General features: G+C 42.2%; 2 protein-coding genes across 2 annotated transcripts; both read left to right on the top strand.

Annotated features, from left to right (window-relative positions):
* Positions 1 to 2727: 2727 nt before the first annotated feature.
* LOC124686203 (BRAP2 RING ZnF UBP domain-containing protein 2-like) lies at positions 2728 to 7265 on the top strand. Its single transcript, XM_047220192.1, has 12 exons — positions 2728 to 2931; positions 3020 to 3135; positions 3371 to 3479; positions 3571 to 3685; positions 4432 to 4529; positions 4889 to 4995; positions 5355 to 5601; positions 5709 to 5762; positions 5930 to 6073; positions 6175 to 6239; positions 6682 to 6736; positions 6877 to 7265. The coding sequence occupies exons 1-12, from the start codon at positions 2746 to 2748 to the stop codon at positions 7036 to 7038; spliced, it is 1458 nt and encodes a 485-aa protein (XP_047076148.1). The 5' UTR covers positions 2728 to 2745; the 3' UTR covers positions 7039 to 7265.
* A 574-nt stretch (positions 7266 to 7839) lies between these two features.
* Positions 7840 to 8439, top strand: LOC124686202. Its single transcript, XM_047220191.1, has one exon. The coding sequence runs from the start codon at positions 7926 to 7928 to the stop codon at positions 8259 to 8261; it is 336 nt and encodes a 111-aa protein (XP_047076147.1). The 5' UTR covers positions 7840 to 7925; the 3' UTR covers positions 8262 to 8439.
* The last annotated feature ends 11344 nt before the right edge of the window (positions 8440 to 19783 follow it).

The raw sequence follows: 19783 nt of genomic DNA, 5'->3' as shown, positions 1-19783 counted from the left end.
TTTATGATGGGGAAAGCATACCTAATGGTGGAAAATGCATCCAATTAAACTGGAAGAACCATACCGCTGAGAAATTTGGACGTAGAAAAATGGTCGTGCTGAAAGGTTTTGATCCTTCAGGGATGAAAGATAAAACTCAATTTATTTGGGTTTTAGCAACCAAAGTTTCACGAAGACCGTAGCAATAGTCGTAGCAACGTACTACTTTCTTTCTTCTCTGCCTCGAGCTGAGCCATGGAACGTCCAACTGGATGCTTCAGATTTCCTATATTAGAATGCAACCTGACATTATATAGCCCTCAATCTCTCAACGTATATATGCAATGAGGGATTCACATTAACTGACAAGAACTCTTTTGTTCGAAAATCTCAAAAATTTCTGGTCTATGTTCGTCGAACTCCTCTGTTGTTCCAATAAAGTTGAACAGCCTCCTTTACATTGTCCCTGCAAGTTTCAATTCCGAATTCAGCTTAGAATTCACACAAGCAGAAACTGTTATGTACGGAAGTACATGGCCCCGCCATGGCAAGTAGATGATTTCCCAATTATATCATAAGATCACCAATCCCTCAGTTAGGCTGTTTAACATTTAAATTAGGAAGATATCCTTTAGATTGGGCTCTTAAGCCAGTTAGACATAAGATCTTAGATTGGATTCTTAGGCCTTTATGAAGAATTAATCAGCCCCTAGTGCACAATAGAAACAATATTGTCATGCAGCATTCTTCAAATCTTTAAACCATGGTTTTAAAGGCGCCAAGGCGTCCTAAGGCGAAGGGGGGGCGCTCCATAATTTGCATCTGGTGAAGTCAACCACATGAAGTTATTGACTAAAATCCATGTAAATCATCTCAAACAGTCAACTAGATTAACAAATAACACAGTTTTCTGTTTCTGGGGATGCTGAGTCAACATATTACTACTAACCAAATAGCAGAGGATCATTGAAATCAGATTGGTGAAGATCTCCAGGCAGGTTGACTGCAACCTTGGTAAGTGCATTATTGATCCATATTTTCACAATAGTTAACCTCTGTATATTTAATTAATATAATATTTATCTTATCTGCTGTTTCCAGGAAAGTAATAATGACTACTTTTTGAAAACAGGACCTGATTTACCATTTCCGATCACCCTTTCCTCTTACAAAGAAGGTTCGTAGAAAACATGTATATGTTCTTCAAGGAGATTAGGACTTCACGATAAACATGTAAGCTAAATGAAAGCTGCGGCTACTACTTTGATACACCGATATAGAAATCATGATAAAGCCCATGCACCTTGCTCAGTAAGTAACCAAGACCAAAATATAAGCACACATATTTTAACGCCACATTAATTTAATTGTATAGACGAACATAACTGGTTCATTAGTCTACGCCTACGAGATAAATTGCACTGAAGTAGAATAGTAGATACTTTAACAGTTCAGCTAACACACAATATAAACACTAGGAAAATGTCAATGTACCTGTCCATGGACCAGAACGCAAGAAGAGAGATGCTTTTGCCCCATGGACAAGTTTCTGTACTTTGAACACCTGAATTTCGTGCCTATGAGTTGCTGGCCTGTAAGATACATGATGCCAAACGAACAAGGAGCTGATCTAACAAAATCCTGCACATGACAAACCCATAGATCTCAACTTGGAGGGATGAACTCTGAAGCCCAATCCAGCAAAGACTTGGCTTCCAAGCTTCATGCTGTCATGTAGAGTTGCACAGCAATCTAGTAGTAAGTCTGAATTCAAACCATGTTTTGCTCCGTACTGTCATGTAGAGTTGCACAGTAATATTTTGAATCATAAGGCTTGTTTGTGTATCCTATATTCAGACTCAATCCACCTGATGGACATGGAAATTGAACTAAAAGGGTGAATTTTCCATGATAACCTAGTACTCAGTCTGAATTCAAACCATGTTCTGCTCTGTACTGTCATGTAGACTTGCACAGGAATATTATGAATCATAAGGCTTGTTTCTGTATCCTCTAATCAGACTCAATCCACCTGATGAACATGGAAATTGAACTAAAAGGGTGAATTCTCCATGATTATCTAGTAGCAAGTCTGAATGCTCCAGTGCTCCCCACCCACCACCCGACCAAAAAAAACGTGGCGCCCTTCCATCCCATCATCATCCGTCCTTATCCAGGCATAAGGTTCTGCCGTTTGTAGGGACATTGGGCACTAAGCTCATCATCATGATTCTGAGAGCCTAGACACGCTCAGTGCATCGCCCACACTAGCAGGCATCGATGGATCATGAACAAAGTCAACACCTTGCACCTTGCAAACCTTAGCAGTTAGCAATTCACATCTGGCGGTCGCATGGACGCGGTCCCTGGATAGCTGCGCTGCACCGCAACGCGCGCGGCATTACGTCGAGCACTTCGCGGGCAACCAACCGGCCGGCGGCAACACGTAAAGCTGACCTTTTGCAAGTTTTCCGTCAAGCCGCGCCAGGAAGCAACTGCAAGACGCGCGCGGTGGCCGAGCCGCCGGAGGAAGCGGCAGCGGGGAGCTCGGGCGGCGACCGGAGCGCGGGCGCGTGCACGGCATTCTGCTGGGGAAAGACGGTTTCTCTCGCGGTCATACGCCATCGCCCATCGCGGTATCTCACTGAAAGGTTGGCCCCACAGTGTCCAGCAAGCTAAAGAGACTTCGGGATCAGGAACTTTTTCCGAATAACCCCTTCTTCGCCGTCGCCCTTGGCTTCTGATCCGTCCTCTCCGTCTCCGGCCATGGCGACCGCCGGCGATCCCGCCGCCCTCCCCCCTTCCGCCTCTCCTTTCTCGTCCACCGGCGCCCTCGAGTCAGTCCCCTTCTCCTCGGGGAACCCCCGCATCGAGGAGACCCGCGGCGTCGTCCTGCTCCACCCCGACCCACCCGCCGCTGCCGCCGCCTCCTCCTCGTCGTCTAATCTCCCGGTAAGCTATATTCTAGGGTTCATAGTTTTGCTGTTCGTGAATAGGATTTAGCCTCCTCTAACATTCGCTCGCGGCGGCGTGTTTCTAGGTTGGGAGGAAGCCGCGGGTGTGCGTGCCGGCCGTGCCCAACCACATGACCTACGCCGACTTCTGCCGCTTCTGCGGCGCCTTCGTCCCCCACATGCTCGAGATGCGCATCGTCAGGTACCTCGCTTCTTCACCACTGCCTAGTTCCTACACTTGCGTGGCCTCAATCCCCTAGCTTGGTCCACTCCAATCTGACGGGTTCTCATAGATTCAAGTTAGCTAGTCTGCGCAATTTCATCAATCCCATCATTTACTATAAACCCTCAAAATTGTCCAACGTAATACCTTTGGGGCTTTGAGATGCTTCGTTGTATGCGCGACTTGGGAGTCTTAATTGGTGCTCATGGTGTAGGATCGATGGAGCGGAGGACCAGTACAGCGTTCTCATAAAGTTCGACACGCTGAGCTCCACCGATAGCTTCTACAAGCACTTCAACGGAAAGCGCTTCTCATCGCTGGAGGTGCTGGCCTCATTTGATTCTGCTGAATTTCTGCTGCTCTGATTTTTAAGTTTGCTGTGGTGATTGATTGGATATCGATGTGTGTTTTCAGGGTGATGTTTCTCGTGTACGGTTTGTGGAAGACGTGCACTACACTCAGTTGATTGAGCACGCGCATAGCTCGGTTACAAGCTTGGCTGATCAGCCCAACTGCCCAGTTTGTCTAGGTATGTGGAGGGTGTCATGTGTTATTCTAGCTATCTGTTAGTAGAAATTTGGAATATCACATTCTGTTGTTTGAAATAACTTTGTGCAGTTTTACTTGTTTTAAAATGATTAGAATGTTCGCCTACCGTATTTTTTTTAATTACTCTGTAGCTCACCTAATATGAGAACGGAGTTCATTCATGATTTGTTTGAAGACGTAGTCCACATTATGGACCTGTGCATCACACAATTAGTGAAACCTGATTCTGAAGCATGCATGTTTGCTAGTAGTATCTCTGTTCCATTGGTAAACTTATGCCACATTAAGTTTTCACCTGGTGCTAGTGCTGATGAAAACTAACTCCCATTTGATCCTCACAGATTTGCATTATTTGAGAATGCTTATGTCTTATCCTTTTGTTAACCCGGACATGTAATTTTGTGATTATTACTCAAATCATTTAAACTATAAATAGAGGCTAAGAAGGTAAGATGATTCTTTTCACTATGCTATAGTGTCGTCAGATAGTTCAATCTCTTTGGAAATTTGTGTCATATATGCATCTTACAACTTTACCTGTAAACTGTCCACCACACTTTTTATGTTCACAAGGCATGATATAGGGGTTGCCTTCCATGCCTATTTACTAGCTCTGTAGCACATAAGTTTTTTTTTTTTTTTTTTTTTTTACTTTTACATAAGCCCAACCAATAGATTTCGAGTTTATGTTGATTGCATTGTTTGTTTGTTTCTATTTTTGATCAGAACGACTTGACCAAGATCCTGGAGGCATTCTTACTACAATATGCAACCATTCTTTCCACTGTTCATGCATATCAAAATGGACAGACTCTTCGTGCCCAGTAAGATCTGATATACTTAGTTCATAACTCTTGTTATTAATATTAGAGTTGATTAATTCGAATTATACTGTTTATATATACAACTGAACTCAAATTTACCACAAAAATATAAAGACATAACTGTGGTATCAATAGTTGATCTTTGATTTGCTGCTACCAAGTTGACAGCATCTCAAATTATATCACTTAGCCGCTCTGTTTTTTGTTCAGTACTATGTATAGCTAGACCGAGGCCTACTGGCTCTAAAGGATTTGACCCTCATTAGGATTTTGTTTTCCCTTGGTCTAGAGAAACCACGCTATTCTTTTTCTATCACTGCGAAGAATCCCTTCTGCTTACACTGGAAAGTATGGCATAGGTTTGTAGGTATTGTCAGCAGCAACCGGAGAAATCCATGTGTTCAATCTGTGGAACTTCAGAGAATCTTTGGATTTGTGTAATCTGTGGTAATGTTGGCTGTGGAAGGTAAAGTATTTCATGTTCACTCTCAGTTGCAGATTTGAGTAGTTACTTCTTCTAAAGCTTAGGTCTTCTGGAACATTGACAGAGTGACCATCGATTTCTATGCAAACATGTTTCCTTCATAAACTTATTATTTATTATAAAAAATATATAATAATACAAATCCGTAAATATCAATTTGATGTTTTGGAATCTACTACCTCCGTTCCGAAATGTAAGCCTTCTTAGAAAGCTAATTCGTAATAGTAATTATTTTCAATAGATGGTCAAACTTCGAAATGTTTGATTGGTAAAAATGCTAAAATGGCCTTTATTTTAGATTGTGTGTAGTAACTTATCAAATTTGATTGGTGGGGTAACAGGTACAAAGGTGGTCATGCTATTGAACACTGGCAAGAAACTGAACACTGCTATTCACTTGAATTAGAAACACAAAAGGTTTGGGATTATGCCGGTGACAACTATGTCCATCGTTTGATTCAATCCAAAACTGATGGAAAACTGGTTGAGTACAACTGCTATGGTGCCCATGGAGCAGATGGAATGTGTTCAATATGCAGTGGTGATGCAGGAATGGATGAAGCTATACTTAACAGTAAAGTTGAAGCTGTAATGTACTAAGTAAATAATCTTTGTGGAAATCATTAACAATACCTTGGTGGTATGTTTCTGCATATGTTTTCTTTGCTTATAAATTTGCTTTTCCAATTCTTTAGATTGTTGAAGAGTACAATGATCTCCTAACGTCTCAGCTTGATAAACAAAGAAATGTAAGTTCCTATGTTCTTGTGCTTGCCTGGTAGATGTTTATTATCAATTAGATAACAATACACCACTTTTAGTTATTAAATTTCTACATACCATACCATTGATCTATTGTGCTTGAGAGGGTAACCAAAGTGATGTGAATCTGACTTTGATTTTGCTGCTAATGTAGTACTATGAGTCACTTCTGCTAGAAGTCAAAGAGGAGAATGAGAGAGAAGTTTCTGCTGCTACTGCGAAAGCTGTGAGCATTAAACACCCAAAGTTACAGACAAAGCTTGATAAGTGCATTGAAGAGAAACGTTTTCTTGATGACGTGAGCACTCAATTATTTGTTGAAGTTAGGTCTACATGTTAGACCTTAAAATTAGTAACATTGGTTACATATGTACTCATATTTTATTTGTATTTTTTCAGATTAATGCCAATCTTGTAAAAAATCAGGAGATGTGGAGAGAAAGAATTCGGAAAGTACAAGAAAGGTATTTGTTATTTTTGAATTATCACAAGACAATGGATGAGTTAATGCTTTTATTCGATACAATCCCACAACTATTCCTGCTAGATTATAGTAGTAGTTAGGCTGGGTAAAAAAGCGCTTTCACTACCTGGCACAGTACTAGTGCTCAATGGTACTCATGTAAAATTGTGGCTGTGAAAATTTCATGCTGATCTTATTTTGGTATAGGTTATATTGTTTAAATGTTCCTCCAAATGTTGTCATGAGTAATCAAACTCTTTTCCTGGTCATGAATATTTCTTGGTTGACTTTTTTTTATAATGTTTATGTTGACTTCTTGTGATATGCTCTTGGGCCACCGCTGCAAGTTTTGAACATAAGATGTTGATCATTGAGAATTCAGAACATAGTTGTAGTTTCTGTTTTACTTTTTGTCTGAAATGTGTCTAAGAAATTATTTTCAGGGAACAAGCTGCGCTTAAATTGAAAGATGAAAAGATCAAGAAGCTGGAGGCGGAGGTTAGTATGGTTAAAGTTAACATCATTAGCTTAGTTGATACTGCATGACATCTAAAAATAAAAGGTTACCAACTATCATTGCATGTCTAAAACGCGTAGTTTTAGCCTACGGCTAACTGTTCCTTGTCATCCTGTGACAGCTAAGTGATTTGATAGCCCATATTGAGTGCCGAGACGCTGTTGCAGCAGCTCCTGAATCAGTCTCAAGTGACATACAAGGGGGCATGATACTTCCTGGACCGTCGACTCCATCCTCGAGCAGCAGCCCTGTCGGTGCCGCTAGGGACAGAAAGCGGAATTGAAATGTGCATACCGGAACTGTGTTTTAGTGAGTGAAACTTTAGACCATTAGGGTACATTCTGATCCTAAATCTCTGCCCTTGGCTGCTCTGTGATAGTTTCATTCAAGAGTAACATGCATACATCTGGTCTCTCCAACTCATGGTTGCTAGTATCTATTGATTGATGGTAACGTATTGCCCATGTTGGGATTTGTCTTCTCAAATCTATGTCGATTTGAATCCTTAAATTCCATCTGAAATTGTTATTTTTAATTCAGCATGTAACGTTTGGTAGATAGGTGTGAATCATGTACATCTGGAAAGGAGTTTTAATGATGCTGGCAAGATATTTGTGTTGAAGGAGTCTCACTGAGATACTGATGTAGACGAAGACGGAAGGTACTAGAGGATACCCTGAAGCCAAGTACGTGGTCGGTATTTTCAATGTTTGTTTTGGAAGAAGATGCACAGCAAATCAAAAGATGTAGGCACGCAAGCAAACCACGAGCGCGACTGTCATTATCATGACATGAAGATGTTTTTTACTGATTTTTCTTAGTGAGTTTAAACTGAATTTCTTAGTACAGGATCATACTATCATACTAGTATCATGTACCCAGCTCAGCACTGTCCCTACGCATATACCGATGGGCGTGCATACGCGTCCGCCCGCCAATCCGACCTCCCCTTCACGCCGTCGCCACCAATATAATCACACCACGGCGGGCCTGTCCTCCGTCATTTCGCAACACTCCCCCTCGTACTTAACAACCACGAGTCACTCGCTGCTAATCTCATCACACTATACGCCTTAATCAAACACAAACACGCTGGGCAGTCCTTGTACGTAGCAGCCAGCAGTTTTGACTTCTTGCCGTCGAGACACGGCGGAAATATCTATCCGGTCCATGGAGACGGATTCCTCCTCGTCGTCGCCGCCGGCGAGCTCGCTGGGGCACAGGCTGCGGGCCACCGTGTGCTGCTGCTTCGGGGGAGACCGGGCGCAGTGGGGCAGGCGGCGCGTTGGCGGTGGCGGGGGCGGGGGCGGAAAGTTCCGGTACGACCCGCTCAGCTACGCGCTCAACTTCGACGATCAGGGCCCCGACGGCGACGAGTACGAGACGTCCATCGACGACTTCGGCGACGGCGACGGTGGCTTCCTGATCTACCATGGCTTCTCGTCCTCGCCGCCGCCTCGGTCGACCACCCGGGCTCAGCAGGAGGAGGCCGACGCGGCCGCATAAGCGTAGCCGTGGACCGATCGATCGATCTTCCGTTCGGCCGTCAGATACTTCCTGTTCGTAGTAGTGTACTGGTGGTAGTGGTATAGCTGCATGCTGCATCTCCGTTTTGATCCATATGTACGTCTGTTACGTATCTACTATATATAGTAGTACAGTAGATACAGCATGTGTATAGGAGTATGTGACTGAAAGATCTTTATTGCGTGTATGCCGATTGGCGATTGACATTTGATTTGGAGTAGTCGAGCTTTACATCAAAACAAGAGTGGTTACTTTGTAAGTCATGAGATGATTGTAGCAGGCAGGCAGTACTTTTGGTGCGACGAAATGTTCAGCGGCATTACGCAGGCTGCACGTACGACCTATGGTTTTTGGAGATGGATTGGGCGAGTGATTCTAAAGGCATGGCCCTCGGTAGAGCTTTCTTTTTTGTCAGTCTTCGGCAGAGCTTTCCTTGTGACGGAGAAGGCGTGGAAGCCTAGCAAGAAAAATTAGTTTCTCGTACGGTTGCGTATTCCGGCTCTTCTCAGTGAAAGCAACGGGCAGGGAAACTATATGCCAATAGGGCGGCGGATCATCACATGAAACTGGGTGTCACTCATACTTGGTGACAAGTAGATGTCTACCAGTAGAGTAAGGGTGTGAATAGATAGAATTTCTCACCGGAATTGTTTTCGAATCCGCCTCATGTCCGATTAAAAGGAACCAACGGATAAGGACATCTGATTTCAAACTTATGAACGAAGATATAAGATATGGTACGCCAAATAGCATCTAGATATCCATATCCTGAAATAATTTAGGATTATCATATGATTTTCATCCGAATAATCCGATTTTGATCCCAAATGTCGAAGCTAATAGAGCATATTTAGTAAGACGTATATTTCTAGTCAAAAATATTAAAACATGTAGAGTTTGATTGAAATAATACACGAAAAATGACACTACTTACAATAGTAAACAAACACACTATGAAAATATGTCTTATGGTAGATCTATTGATATAGATTTGGTATTGTAGATGCTCATGTTTTTCTCTCTATACTTAGTCAAACATACACAATGTTGACTCTTTATTAAATTTGTAGTTCTTGTTTTATAAAATGGAGGCAGTAGTTAGTGAGTTGTCGAATTTGTTTATTGAATAGTAGGTCATCTACATAGTCACTCTATTGAACATGGAGTCCGAATTTATTAGGATACTAGGCTACTGAAGCATGTGTCAGTGTTATCCTAACCCTTGTGTTTGCGTTATTGCATCCATCTGAACCTAATTCGTTAATATCGTTAAGTTATATTTATTGATTTTATGAGTGTTATGCTAAACCCACTTAGTCCTCTTGAACCCGCTCCTCGTGTCGCCCCTCCAGGCGAGCGGGGGCGAAACACTAGCTTTCCCCGCTGCCACCCCCTTCCCCTACTCCCGACCCTCGTCGCCCCCAGCGGCCGCCGCCGGTGAAGGGGCGGCGGTGGTGGTGACACCTTGCCGCTTCTCTCCCGCGTCCCAACTATCGCCATTCTCTCCCTCGCCCCCGTCGATGGTGATGGATGTACCACCTTGTGCTCCTCCAAATCGATATCTGGCCATGGCTATCAGATTCTTTCCCCTAGGGCCACCACGGGGCTTCTGGGTCGGCGTTTGGGTCCATATGGTGTCGGTGTGCGATGGGTTCCCGCGGTTTCCGTGCGTAGCAGTGGGTCAGATATTGTCGTCAGGTTGGTCGTCGTCGATGGAGGGCTAGGGGTTTTCCTCTACCAGGTCTGGGCCAGCGATCTTGGCGTGTGGTCGTGGTCGGTGGAGATGGCCTTCAAGTGCGGTGGTGGTACATCAGGTGGACGGAGGTCTGGTGGCTTGTTCTTCGAGCTGCCTCGTCGTCGGCATGGGTAGCGATGTGAGCGCAGGTGCTGTCAGGGATGTGTGCACGCGAGGTCAGGGTGACCCGTAACGCCGATGCCGTCGGAGCATAGGTCTTCGGTTCCCCCTTTCAAGCTTGAACCATATCTGATGCAGCTCGTAGGCTTGGAGCAACCCCTCCTACTTTGTCTCCTACCTCCTTCTGTATGGTTTCCACCAGAGAAGATGGTCCCCTATTGTGTTTCGCTCTTGGCGTTTTCCATGGTGTTGATGTCCATGTCTGCAGTATCTTTTGTGTGTCATGCATCACCGGCCTACTTCATTCTGACACGGTGTGAGAGCGTAGAAGCGGTTGGCCCGGGTGAAAGCCTTGCCCGACTGGTCTGGTGCCAACGATGATGACACCCGAGCATGCCATTCCCCTTCTTTGAAGCATCATTGGTGCCACCTTTCTCCCTTCTTGCTATGGTATTTCTAGGTGAAAACACCTCGCCCCTCCTGGGGAGAGCGATGACAGCATCCTTGTGCCTCAGAGGCATCATCTTGGAACCTAGACCCTCGACGGTGTTATACACTCCTAGTGGTTTTCGTGCGACAGGTGTAATGACCGTGGTGAAGACATCTTGGTGATCCCGGTGAAGGTGGTGGCTGGATCCGGCAACTGAAGGGATTCGTAGCATAGAAAACAAAAATTTTCCTACCGCAAGAACGAAAACACAAGCCAAGATCTAATCTAGTAGATGGTAGCAACGAGAAGATCATGAGACTAACCCTCGAAGATTTCCAAAGCCTAACGAGATTAGATCTCGTGGTGGATGTAGTCGATCACTTGCCGCTTGCAAAAGCGCGTAGAAGATCTTGACCGCTTGCAAAAGCGCGTAGAAGATCTTGACCGCTTGCAAAAGCGCGTAGAAGAACTTGACGGTGCCACAATCGGGCAGCACCTCCGTACTCGGTCACACGTACGGTGTTGATGACGACGTCCTCCTCCCCGTTCCAGCGGGCAGCGGATGTAGTAGATCCTCCTCGGAATCCCGCCAGCACGACGGCGTGGTGACGGTGGTGGTGGAGATCTCCGGCAGGGCTTCGCCGTAAGCGCTGTGGGAGAAGATGGAGGAGGAGAGAGGCTAGGGTTTGGGCGCAAGGTGGTGCTGCGACTTGGGGAGCTAGGGCTGCGACTTGTGGTGCCCTTGGGGTGCCCCTTGGCCTCTTTAAATAGGTGGCCAAGCCCCTTGGGTCGTCCAAAAACCTGCCCCCAAGTTTGATTGAGTTCCGATAGGTTTCCGGTTCCGAAAACCTAGTCCTACTCGGACTCTTTTGCCAATTCCGAAATTGCATTAAGGAAAGACTCCTTTTACCTTAAGGCAACGTGGTTGCACCTATTATGGAACCCTCCGGACTTCCTTAGACATCTCGGGTCATCCCGGACACTTCCGGAACCTTCCATAATATTCCGGACTATTCCGGTCCTTCCAAAACCTTCTAGAAGCTCCGGTCAAAACACCGGACTTTTTCCGAACCCCGGAAAATGACTTCCCATATATGAATCTTATTCTCCGGACCATTCGGACCTCCTCGTGATGTCCTGGATCCCATCCGAGACTCCGAACAAAACTTTGAACTCCATTCCATATTCCATATCTACTTAAACGACATCAAACCTTAAGTGTGTCACCCTACGGTTCGTGAACTATGCAGACATGGTTGAGACTTCTCTCCGACCAATAACCAATAGCGGGACCTGGAGATCCATAATGGCTCCCACATATTCAACGATGACTTTAGTGATCGATTGAACCATTTACACAAAATACCGATTCCCTTTGTCACGTGATATTTTACTTGTCTGAGGTTTGATCATCGGTATCACGATACCTTGTTCAACCTCGTCTCCTGACAAGTACTCTTTACTCGTACCGTGGTATGTGGTCTCTTATGAACCATTCATATGCTTGCAAGCTATTTAGGCGACATTCCACCGAGAGGGCCCAGAGTATATCTATCCGTCATCGGGAGGGACAAATCCCACTGTTGATCCATATGCCTCAACTCATACTTTCCGGATACCTAATCCCACCTTTATAACCACCCATTTACGCAGTGGCGTTTGATGTAATCAAGGTACCCTTCCGGCATAAGTGATTTACATGATCTCATGGTCGAAAGGATTAGGTAACTATGTATCGGAAAGCTTATAGCAAATGAACTTAATGACGTGATCTTATGCTACGCTTAATTGGGTGTGTCCATTACATCATTCACATAATGATATAACCTTGTCATTAATAACATCCAATGTTCATGACCACGAAACCTTGATCATCTATTAATCAACAAGCTAGTTATACAAGAGGCTTACTAGGGACTCCTTGTTCTTTACATAACACACATGTATCAATGTTCCGGTTAATACAATTATAGCATGGTATGTAAACATTATCATAAACACAAAGATATATTATAATAACCATTTTATTATTGCCTCTTGGGCATATCTCCAACGAGTCTCCCACTTGCACTAGAGTCAATAATCTAGTTTACATTTGTAAAGATATAACACCTTGGCCTTTCTGGTGTTTTATCATGTTATGCTCACGGGAGAGGTTTTAGTCAACGGATCTGACACGCTCAGAAACGTATGTATTTTGCAATTCATTTGCGTCTCAACGCATCACTCATTTTCCAAATGAGTCGGCATATATGCTTAGTCCTCTGGTGGAACATTAATTCCGCGGTCTGAAATATGTCACTAATATTGTCACATACAATATAGCTTCAAGGTTCTGACACTATCGGAACTACACCAAGTTCTCAAAGAACTTTTTGACTTAACATCTTTAGTCATTGTCAAAACAATGACATATTCTTCCTTCGTTTGTAGAATCCGTCACAATATTTAGAACTCTTCTAAATCTAGCATTGTGCTACCTTTTAAATAACACTTAGCTTAATTGAGATTGAAATATATTTTTATATGTGACCAAACTAATATCGGTGCAACACCTTACATCGATTTGTTTGTCATTACTCCATATAAAACTATATATATATATATCCTTGGTTCTTCTGAAGCACACAGGGATATTCTTACTGTTTGTCCAATGATCATCACATGAATCATTCTGGTATATGCTCCTAACCTTTTATAGCACAGGACATCTGATTTTGTACATATTATTTGTGATCCAAAATCACTCATGTGTTTTTACTCATCGAGTGTCAAATACACTCAAGTCTTGTTAAACCTTTGTATGCAAAGAACACCTTCTTAATATTTCTATATTGAACTACTTCAATATCCATTCTATGTACTTTGACTTAAACTTATTATGTGTTTCAATCTATCTTCGTAGATTTTGACACTAAATATGTTTTAGTTCATATCCTTTCATTGAAGTTAATTCTCAATGAAACCTTTTTAATCAATTATATAATTACACTATTTATAATCAACGATATGTCAGCTACATAAAGTATTACAAATATGTCTCAGCGCTCCCACTTAATTTCTTGCAAATGCAAGTACCTTCATCGTCTCTGATGAAATCAAAACTCTTTGACTATTTCATCCGGTGAAGATTCCAACTCCGCAATACTCACTTCATCTAATTGAAGTTCGTATTCTTATTTAGTATTCTACGGACTAGCAAAACTCTTGGTTGTATCTTGTATACACCTTTAATACACACTTCTGTTAAGTAATATATTTTGCCATCCTACTAGCATATCTCATAAAGAAATATGTAGCGATTACTAGAATAATCCACATGGACTATAAGCATTGCTACGGAAGATCTAATCTTATCGTACTCAACTCTTTGAACTTTGTCGTAAACAACTTTTCGACAAGTCGAGCTTCTTTAAGGATATTACATCCAAGTCCATCAATTTTATAGATCCATTTACTTTCAAAAAGTATTCATCTATCTTGGATTTCATGGCGTATAGCCATTTTAACGGAGTCAGGGCCCATCATAACTTCTTTGCATGTAGTTGGTTTATTATTGTTAAAAAAACAATCCTTTGTCCACAAATCATTTATTTGATCACAAAGTAAACCAAACCTACAAGGTTCAATAGGTACTTCGATCTCCATGGCTAAAACACTTTGTAGTCATGGGAGCCATGATTGTCGTAGCCGCTTCCGAAACCATTTCCGATGCTGCGCTACTCTGATCATTATGCTCAGGTTCATCAACCTTATCAAGTTCTATTGTCCTCCCACTCAAATACTTCGCTAGAAACAATTTCTTGGAAATAAGCAAGTAACATTAACAAACACTTTTGTCTTTTACTTCATAGTGGAAAGAATTCCCAATTAATTCTTTGGGATAACCAACAAAGACATTCATCCGATTTTGGTTGTAAACTCATTTACTTATGCTATGCATACCAAAATATAAGAAAAGACTATTAGGGTTCATACCCATGCCATAACTCGTATGGTGTCATTTCAACGGATCATGATGATGCTCTATTTAGTGTAAAAGCGGTAGTCTCTAAAGCATAATCCACAAAAATATAATGGCGTCATTTTATATTATCTCATCATTAATCCAACAAGGTTTGGATACATCTCTCGGATACTCCATCATCATTATGATACTCCAAGAAATGTGAGTTGTAGAACAATTTCATAACTCTCTTAGATGTTCGCTAACACTCGTAATTCAAATATTTCCACCATGATCCAATCATAGATATTTGACTTTTCTATTATGATGATTTCCACTTCATGCTGAACTTTATTTGAATCCATTCAAATGTTTCAAACTTCTTCCTTATCGAATATATCCATAAATATATATTCAATTCATTGTTGGAAGTTATCATGAAGTAGAAGAATCTCCCGCACACAACTATGCCCAGTGAACCACATACATCATCATGTATGTTTCCACTAAGTTAGTTGCCCGTTCAACTCTTGGCCTATGAACGGTATTTAAGTCATTCTCTTTAGAAGAGATTTGCAAGCGCCAAATGATTCAAAAATCATGTGACTCCAAAAATCCATCTGCATGGAGTTTCTTCATGCGTTCCTTTCTAACATGACCTAAATGGCGGTTCCACAAATAAGTGGAATTCAAATCATTTGCCTTATGGCATATTAGCGTCAGTGTTATGTATGTGTGTTTCACCATTAAGATTTATAATAACTTATCCATCGTACATGGAGTAATGTCATAATTTGAACAACTCATTGTTTTTCATTTGACCAGAGCAAAATAACAATTATTAAGTTCTTTATTATAAATTCTAAGGGCTAGATAGAATACCAACGACAAACATAATAACACTTTATTTTTGTTCCAGAAGTGTATTTCTATCATATTCCTTGTCAGTCACTTAGGCCATCGTATTCTTGTATTGCGTTGTTCTGTATGACATCTCATACCAACCAATCTGGTACAAATACCCAAGAATTTCATTGTGTGACCAAACAAGGAATACAACCATAACATGTATATCTTGTATATACACCTGAGCTAGACTTTCTAGTCTTTTCTTTCTTTCTGCCAAAATATCTTATGTAGTTTCTCTTTTAGCTTTCCTTATTCTCAGAAAACACTTCACCTTCAATAACTTCTAGGTTTGTTGGTCAAATACCAATAACCTTGAGGTTCTTACTTTGAAGTTGATCATCATATGACAAGTGTTCCATATTTCACTATTAGTAACTTTGTAATATGATGAACAATTTCACTCATAATTTTATCCATCATATCATGACGACTTTCCAAGACCATGTCTATACATACTAGGCTCGTAAAGTTTAACCTTAGTATTCGCATGTGCAAATCTAGCTTGCACCCGTTGTATGCACTCGTGGAATCTATGACACCCGATCATCACGAGATGCTTCGAAACGACGAGTCTTAGCAACGGTGCATACTAAGGACGATCACTTCATGGATGTGCGAATATTGTTAGTGCCCCAATAGTTGGAGGATTGGGACGCCTGGCGTCTTCAACCTTCGTACATTCCCATAAAACTTATGAGTTTATGTACTCTCACCAAATTATATTCTATCACCTTGAAATAAAGTCTTAGATATCACATATATCTTATACCTCGCTTATTTCTGAAAACAAAATTTCCAGCTCCTTACTTTAATTTCAAACGGATTTGAACTTCAAGTTTCATGGAGACAAGATGATTTTAGGTACTAATTGAAACCATTGTTCTTTGAATCAATAATGTGAGGTTTACTAAAAGTTTGCAATAGGACTTAATCATATCTTGATTCTTCAATAAATACGGTACCAGTCCGTAAAGTTATTAGACAGACTTAACAGTATTTCAATCTCAATTACAAGACTAACGCATGGTAGAAAAACGGATGCCAATTCTACAAATTTAATTCAAAATACTACTCAGACTATGTTTATGATAATTAGTTCAAGTTTTAATCTAATTACTAATGAACTCCCACTTAATACAACATCCCTCATAGTTGTTAAGTGATACACGATCCACATCCACTACACCAAAACCGATCATCACATGAGATGATGTAGCTTCAATGGTGAACATCAACATGTTGATCATATCATCCATATGACTCGTGTTCAACCTTTTGGTTTCCGTTGTCCCGAGGCCATGTCTGTACATGCTAGGCTCGTCAAGCAAACCCAAGTATTCCGCGTGTGCAAACATGGCTTACACCCGTTGTATGTGAACGTAGATTCTATCACATCCGATCATCACGAGATGCTTCGAACCGACGAACTGTAGCAACGGTGCATACGAGGGGAGAACACTTTATTATCTTGATATTAATGTGAGGGATCATCTTATAATGCTACCGTCGCGATCTAAGCAAAATAAGATGCATAAAGGATTAACATCACATGCAATTCATATGTGATATGATATGGCCCTTTAGTCTTTGCGCCTTTGATCTTCATCTCCAAAGCACGGACATGATCTCCATCATCAACGGACATGATCTCCATCATCGTCGGCGTAGCGTCAAGGTCCATGGCGCCATCTTCATGGTTGTTCACCGTGTGTAGCAACTATTACAACTACTTTGAAACAATACTACAACATGAAATATAAAGACAACCATAAGGCTCCTGCTGGTTGCCACAATACAATAATGATCATCTCATACATATACATCATCACATCATGGCCATATCACATCACCAAACCACCGCAAAAACAAGTTAGACGCCTCTAATTTGGTTTGCATATTTTACGTGGTTTAGGGTTTTCGAGTAAGATCTAATCTACCTACGAACATGAACCACAACGGTGATACTAGTGTTGTCAATAGAAAGAGTAAATTAGATCTTCACTATAGTGGGAGAGACAGACACCCGTAAATCCACTTATGCAATACAAGTTGCATGTCGAGCGTGGAGCAAGTCTCATGAACGCGGTCATGTAAAGTTAGCCCGGGCCGCTTCATCCCACTATGCCGCAAGATGCAAAGTACACGAACTAAAGACAACAAAAGCATCAACGCCCACAAAACAATTGTGTTCTACTCGTGCAACCAATCTATGCATAGACACGGCTCCGATACCACCGATGGGATTCGTAGCATAGAAAACAAAAATTTTCCTACCGCAAGAACGAAAACACAAGCCAAGATCTAATCTAGTAGATGGTAGCAACGAGAAGATCATGAGACTAACCCTCGAAGATTTCCAAAGCCTAACGAGATTAGATCTCGTGGTGGATGTAGTCGATCACTTGCCGCTTGCAAAAGCGCGTAGAAGATCTTGACCGCTTGCAAAAGCGCGTAGAAGATCTTGACCGCTTGCAAAAGCGCGTAGAAGAACTTGACGGTGCCACAATCGGGCAGCACCTCCGTACTCGGTCACACGTACGGTGTTGATGACGACGTCCTCCTCCCCGTTCCGGCGGGCAGCGGATGTAGTAGATCCTCCTCGGAATCCCGCCGGCACGACGGCGTGGTGACGGTGGTGGTGGAGATCTCCGGCAGGGCTTCGCCGTAAGCGCTGTGGGAGAAGATGGAGGAGGAGAGAGGCTAGGGTTTGGGCGCAAGGTGGTGCTGCGACTTGGGGAGCTAGGGCTGCGACTTGTGGTGCCCTTGGGGTGCCCCTTGGCCTCTTTAAATAGGTGGCCAAGCCCCTTAGGTCGTCCAAAAACCTGCCCCCAAGTTTGATTGAGTTCCGATAGGTTTCCGGTTCCGAAAACCTAGTCCTACTCGGACTCTTTTGCCAATTCCGAAATTGCATTAAGGAAAGACTCCTTTTACCTTAAGGCAACGTGGTTGCACCTATTATGGAACCCTCCGGACTTCCTTAGACATCTCGGGTCATCCCGGACACTTCCGGAACCTTCCATAATATTCCGGACTATTCCGGTCCTTCCAAAACCTTCTAGAAGCTCCGGTCAAAACACCGGACTTTTTCCGAACCCCGGAAAATGACTTCCCATATATGAATCTTATTCTCCGGACCATTCCGGACCTCCTCGTGATGTCCTGGATCCCATCCGAGACTCCGAACAAAACTTTGAACTCCATTCCATATTCCATATCTACTTAAACGACATCAAACCTTAAGTGTGTCACCCTACGGTTCGTGAACTATGCAGACATGGTTGAGACTTCTCTCCGACCAATAACCAATAGCGGGACCTGGAGATCCATAATGGCTTCCACATATTCAACGATGACTTTAGTGATCGATTGAACCATTTACACAAAATACTGATTCCCTTTGTCACGTGATATTTTACTTGTCTGAGGTTTGATCATCGGTATCACGATACCTTGTTCAACCTCGTCTCCTGACAAGTACTCTTTACTCGTACCGTGGTATGTGGTCTCTTATGAACCATTCATATGCTTGCAAGCTATTTAGGCGACATTCCACCGAGAGGGCCCGGAGTATATCTATCCAGTCATCGGGAGGGACAAATCCCACTGTTGATCCATATGCCTCAACTCATACTTTCCGGATACCTAATCCCACCTTTATAACCACCCATTTACGCGGTGGCGTTTGATGTAATCAAGGTACCCTTCAGGCATAAGTGATTTACATGATCTCATGGTCGAAAGGATTAGGTAACTATGTATCGGAAAGCTTATAGCAAATGAACTTAATGACGTGATCTTATGCTACGCTTAATTGGGTGTGTCCATTACATCATTCACATAATGATATAACCTTGTCATTAATAACATCCAATGTTCATGACCACGAAACCTTGATCATCTATTAATCAACAAGCTAGTTATACAAGAGGCTTACTAGGGACTCCTTGTTGTTTACATAACACACATGTATCAATGTTCCGGTTAATACAATTATAGCATGGTATGTAAACATTATCATAAACACAAAGATATATTATAATAACCATTTTATTATTGCCTCTTGGCATATCTCCAACAGCAACGTCCTCAGTGCTTCAACAGGCAGCCGAAGATAGCAAGCCCAGGACGTTCTAATTCATTTGTTGTCAGTTCTTGTTGTAATATATCTCTTTGTAGTTAGTGGTCGTTCTTTTCCTTTGTGCTTCTATTGTAAGGTGGTATCCCCACCATGATCGATATCTGTAGTCTAGACAGTTTAGGGTTTTGTTAATTTAAAGTTGGGCTCGTAGATCCTGCGTTCTAAAAACTCATTAATTCAATTATTTTTTAATTATATGGTTTGTTGACCTATACTTATGCTT

Source organism: Lolium rigidum, chromosome 2, assembly GCF_022539505.1.
Source record: "Lolium rigidum isolate FL_2022 chromosome 2, APGP_CSIRO_Lrig_0.1, whole genome shotgun sequence".
Taxonomy (NCBI): domain Eukaryota; kingdom Viridiplantae; phylum Streptophyta; class Magnoliopsida; order Poales; family Poaceae; genus Lolium; species Lolium rigidum.
This window is presented reverse-complemented; position numbering and strand designations above follow the sequence as displayed.

Coding starts and splice junctions, on each gene's coding strand:
- LOC124686203 (XM_047220192.1), top strand. CDS start 2,746: ATGGCGACCGCCGGCGATCCCGCCGCCCTCCCCCCTTCCGCCTCTCCT. Junction 4,530..4,888: donor GGACAGACTCTTCGTGCCCA/GTAAGATCTGAT, acceptor AGTATGGCATAG/GTTTGTAGGTATTGTCAGCA. Junction 6,074..6,174: donor AGAAACGTTTTCTTGATGAC/GTGAGCACTCAA, acceptor GTATTTTTTCAG/ATTAATGCCAATCTTGTAAA.
- LOC124686202 (XM_047220191.1), top strand. CDS start 7,926: ATGGAGACGGATTCCTCCTCGTCGTCGCCGCCGGCGAGCTCGCTGGGG.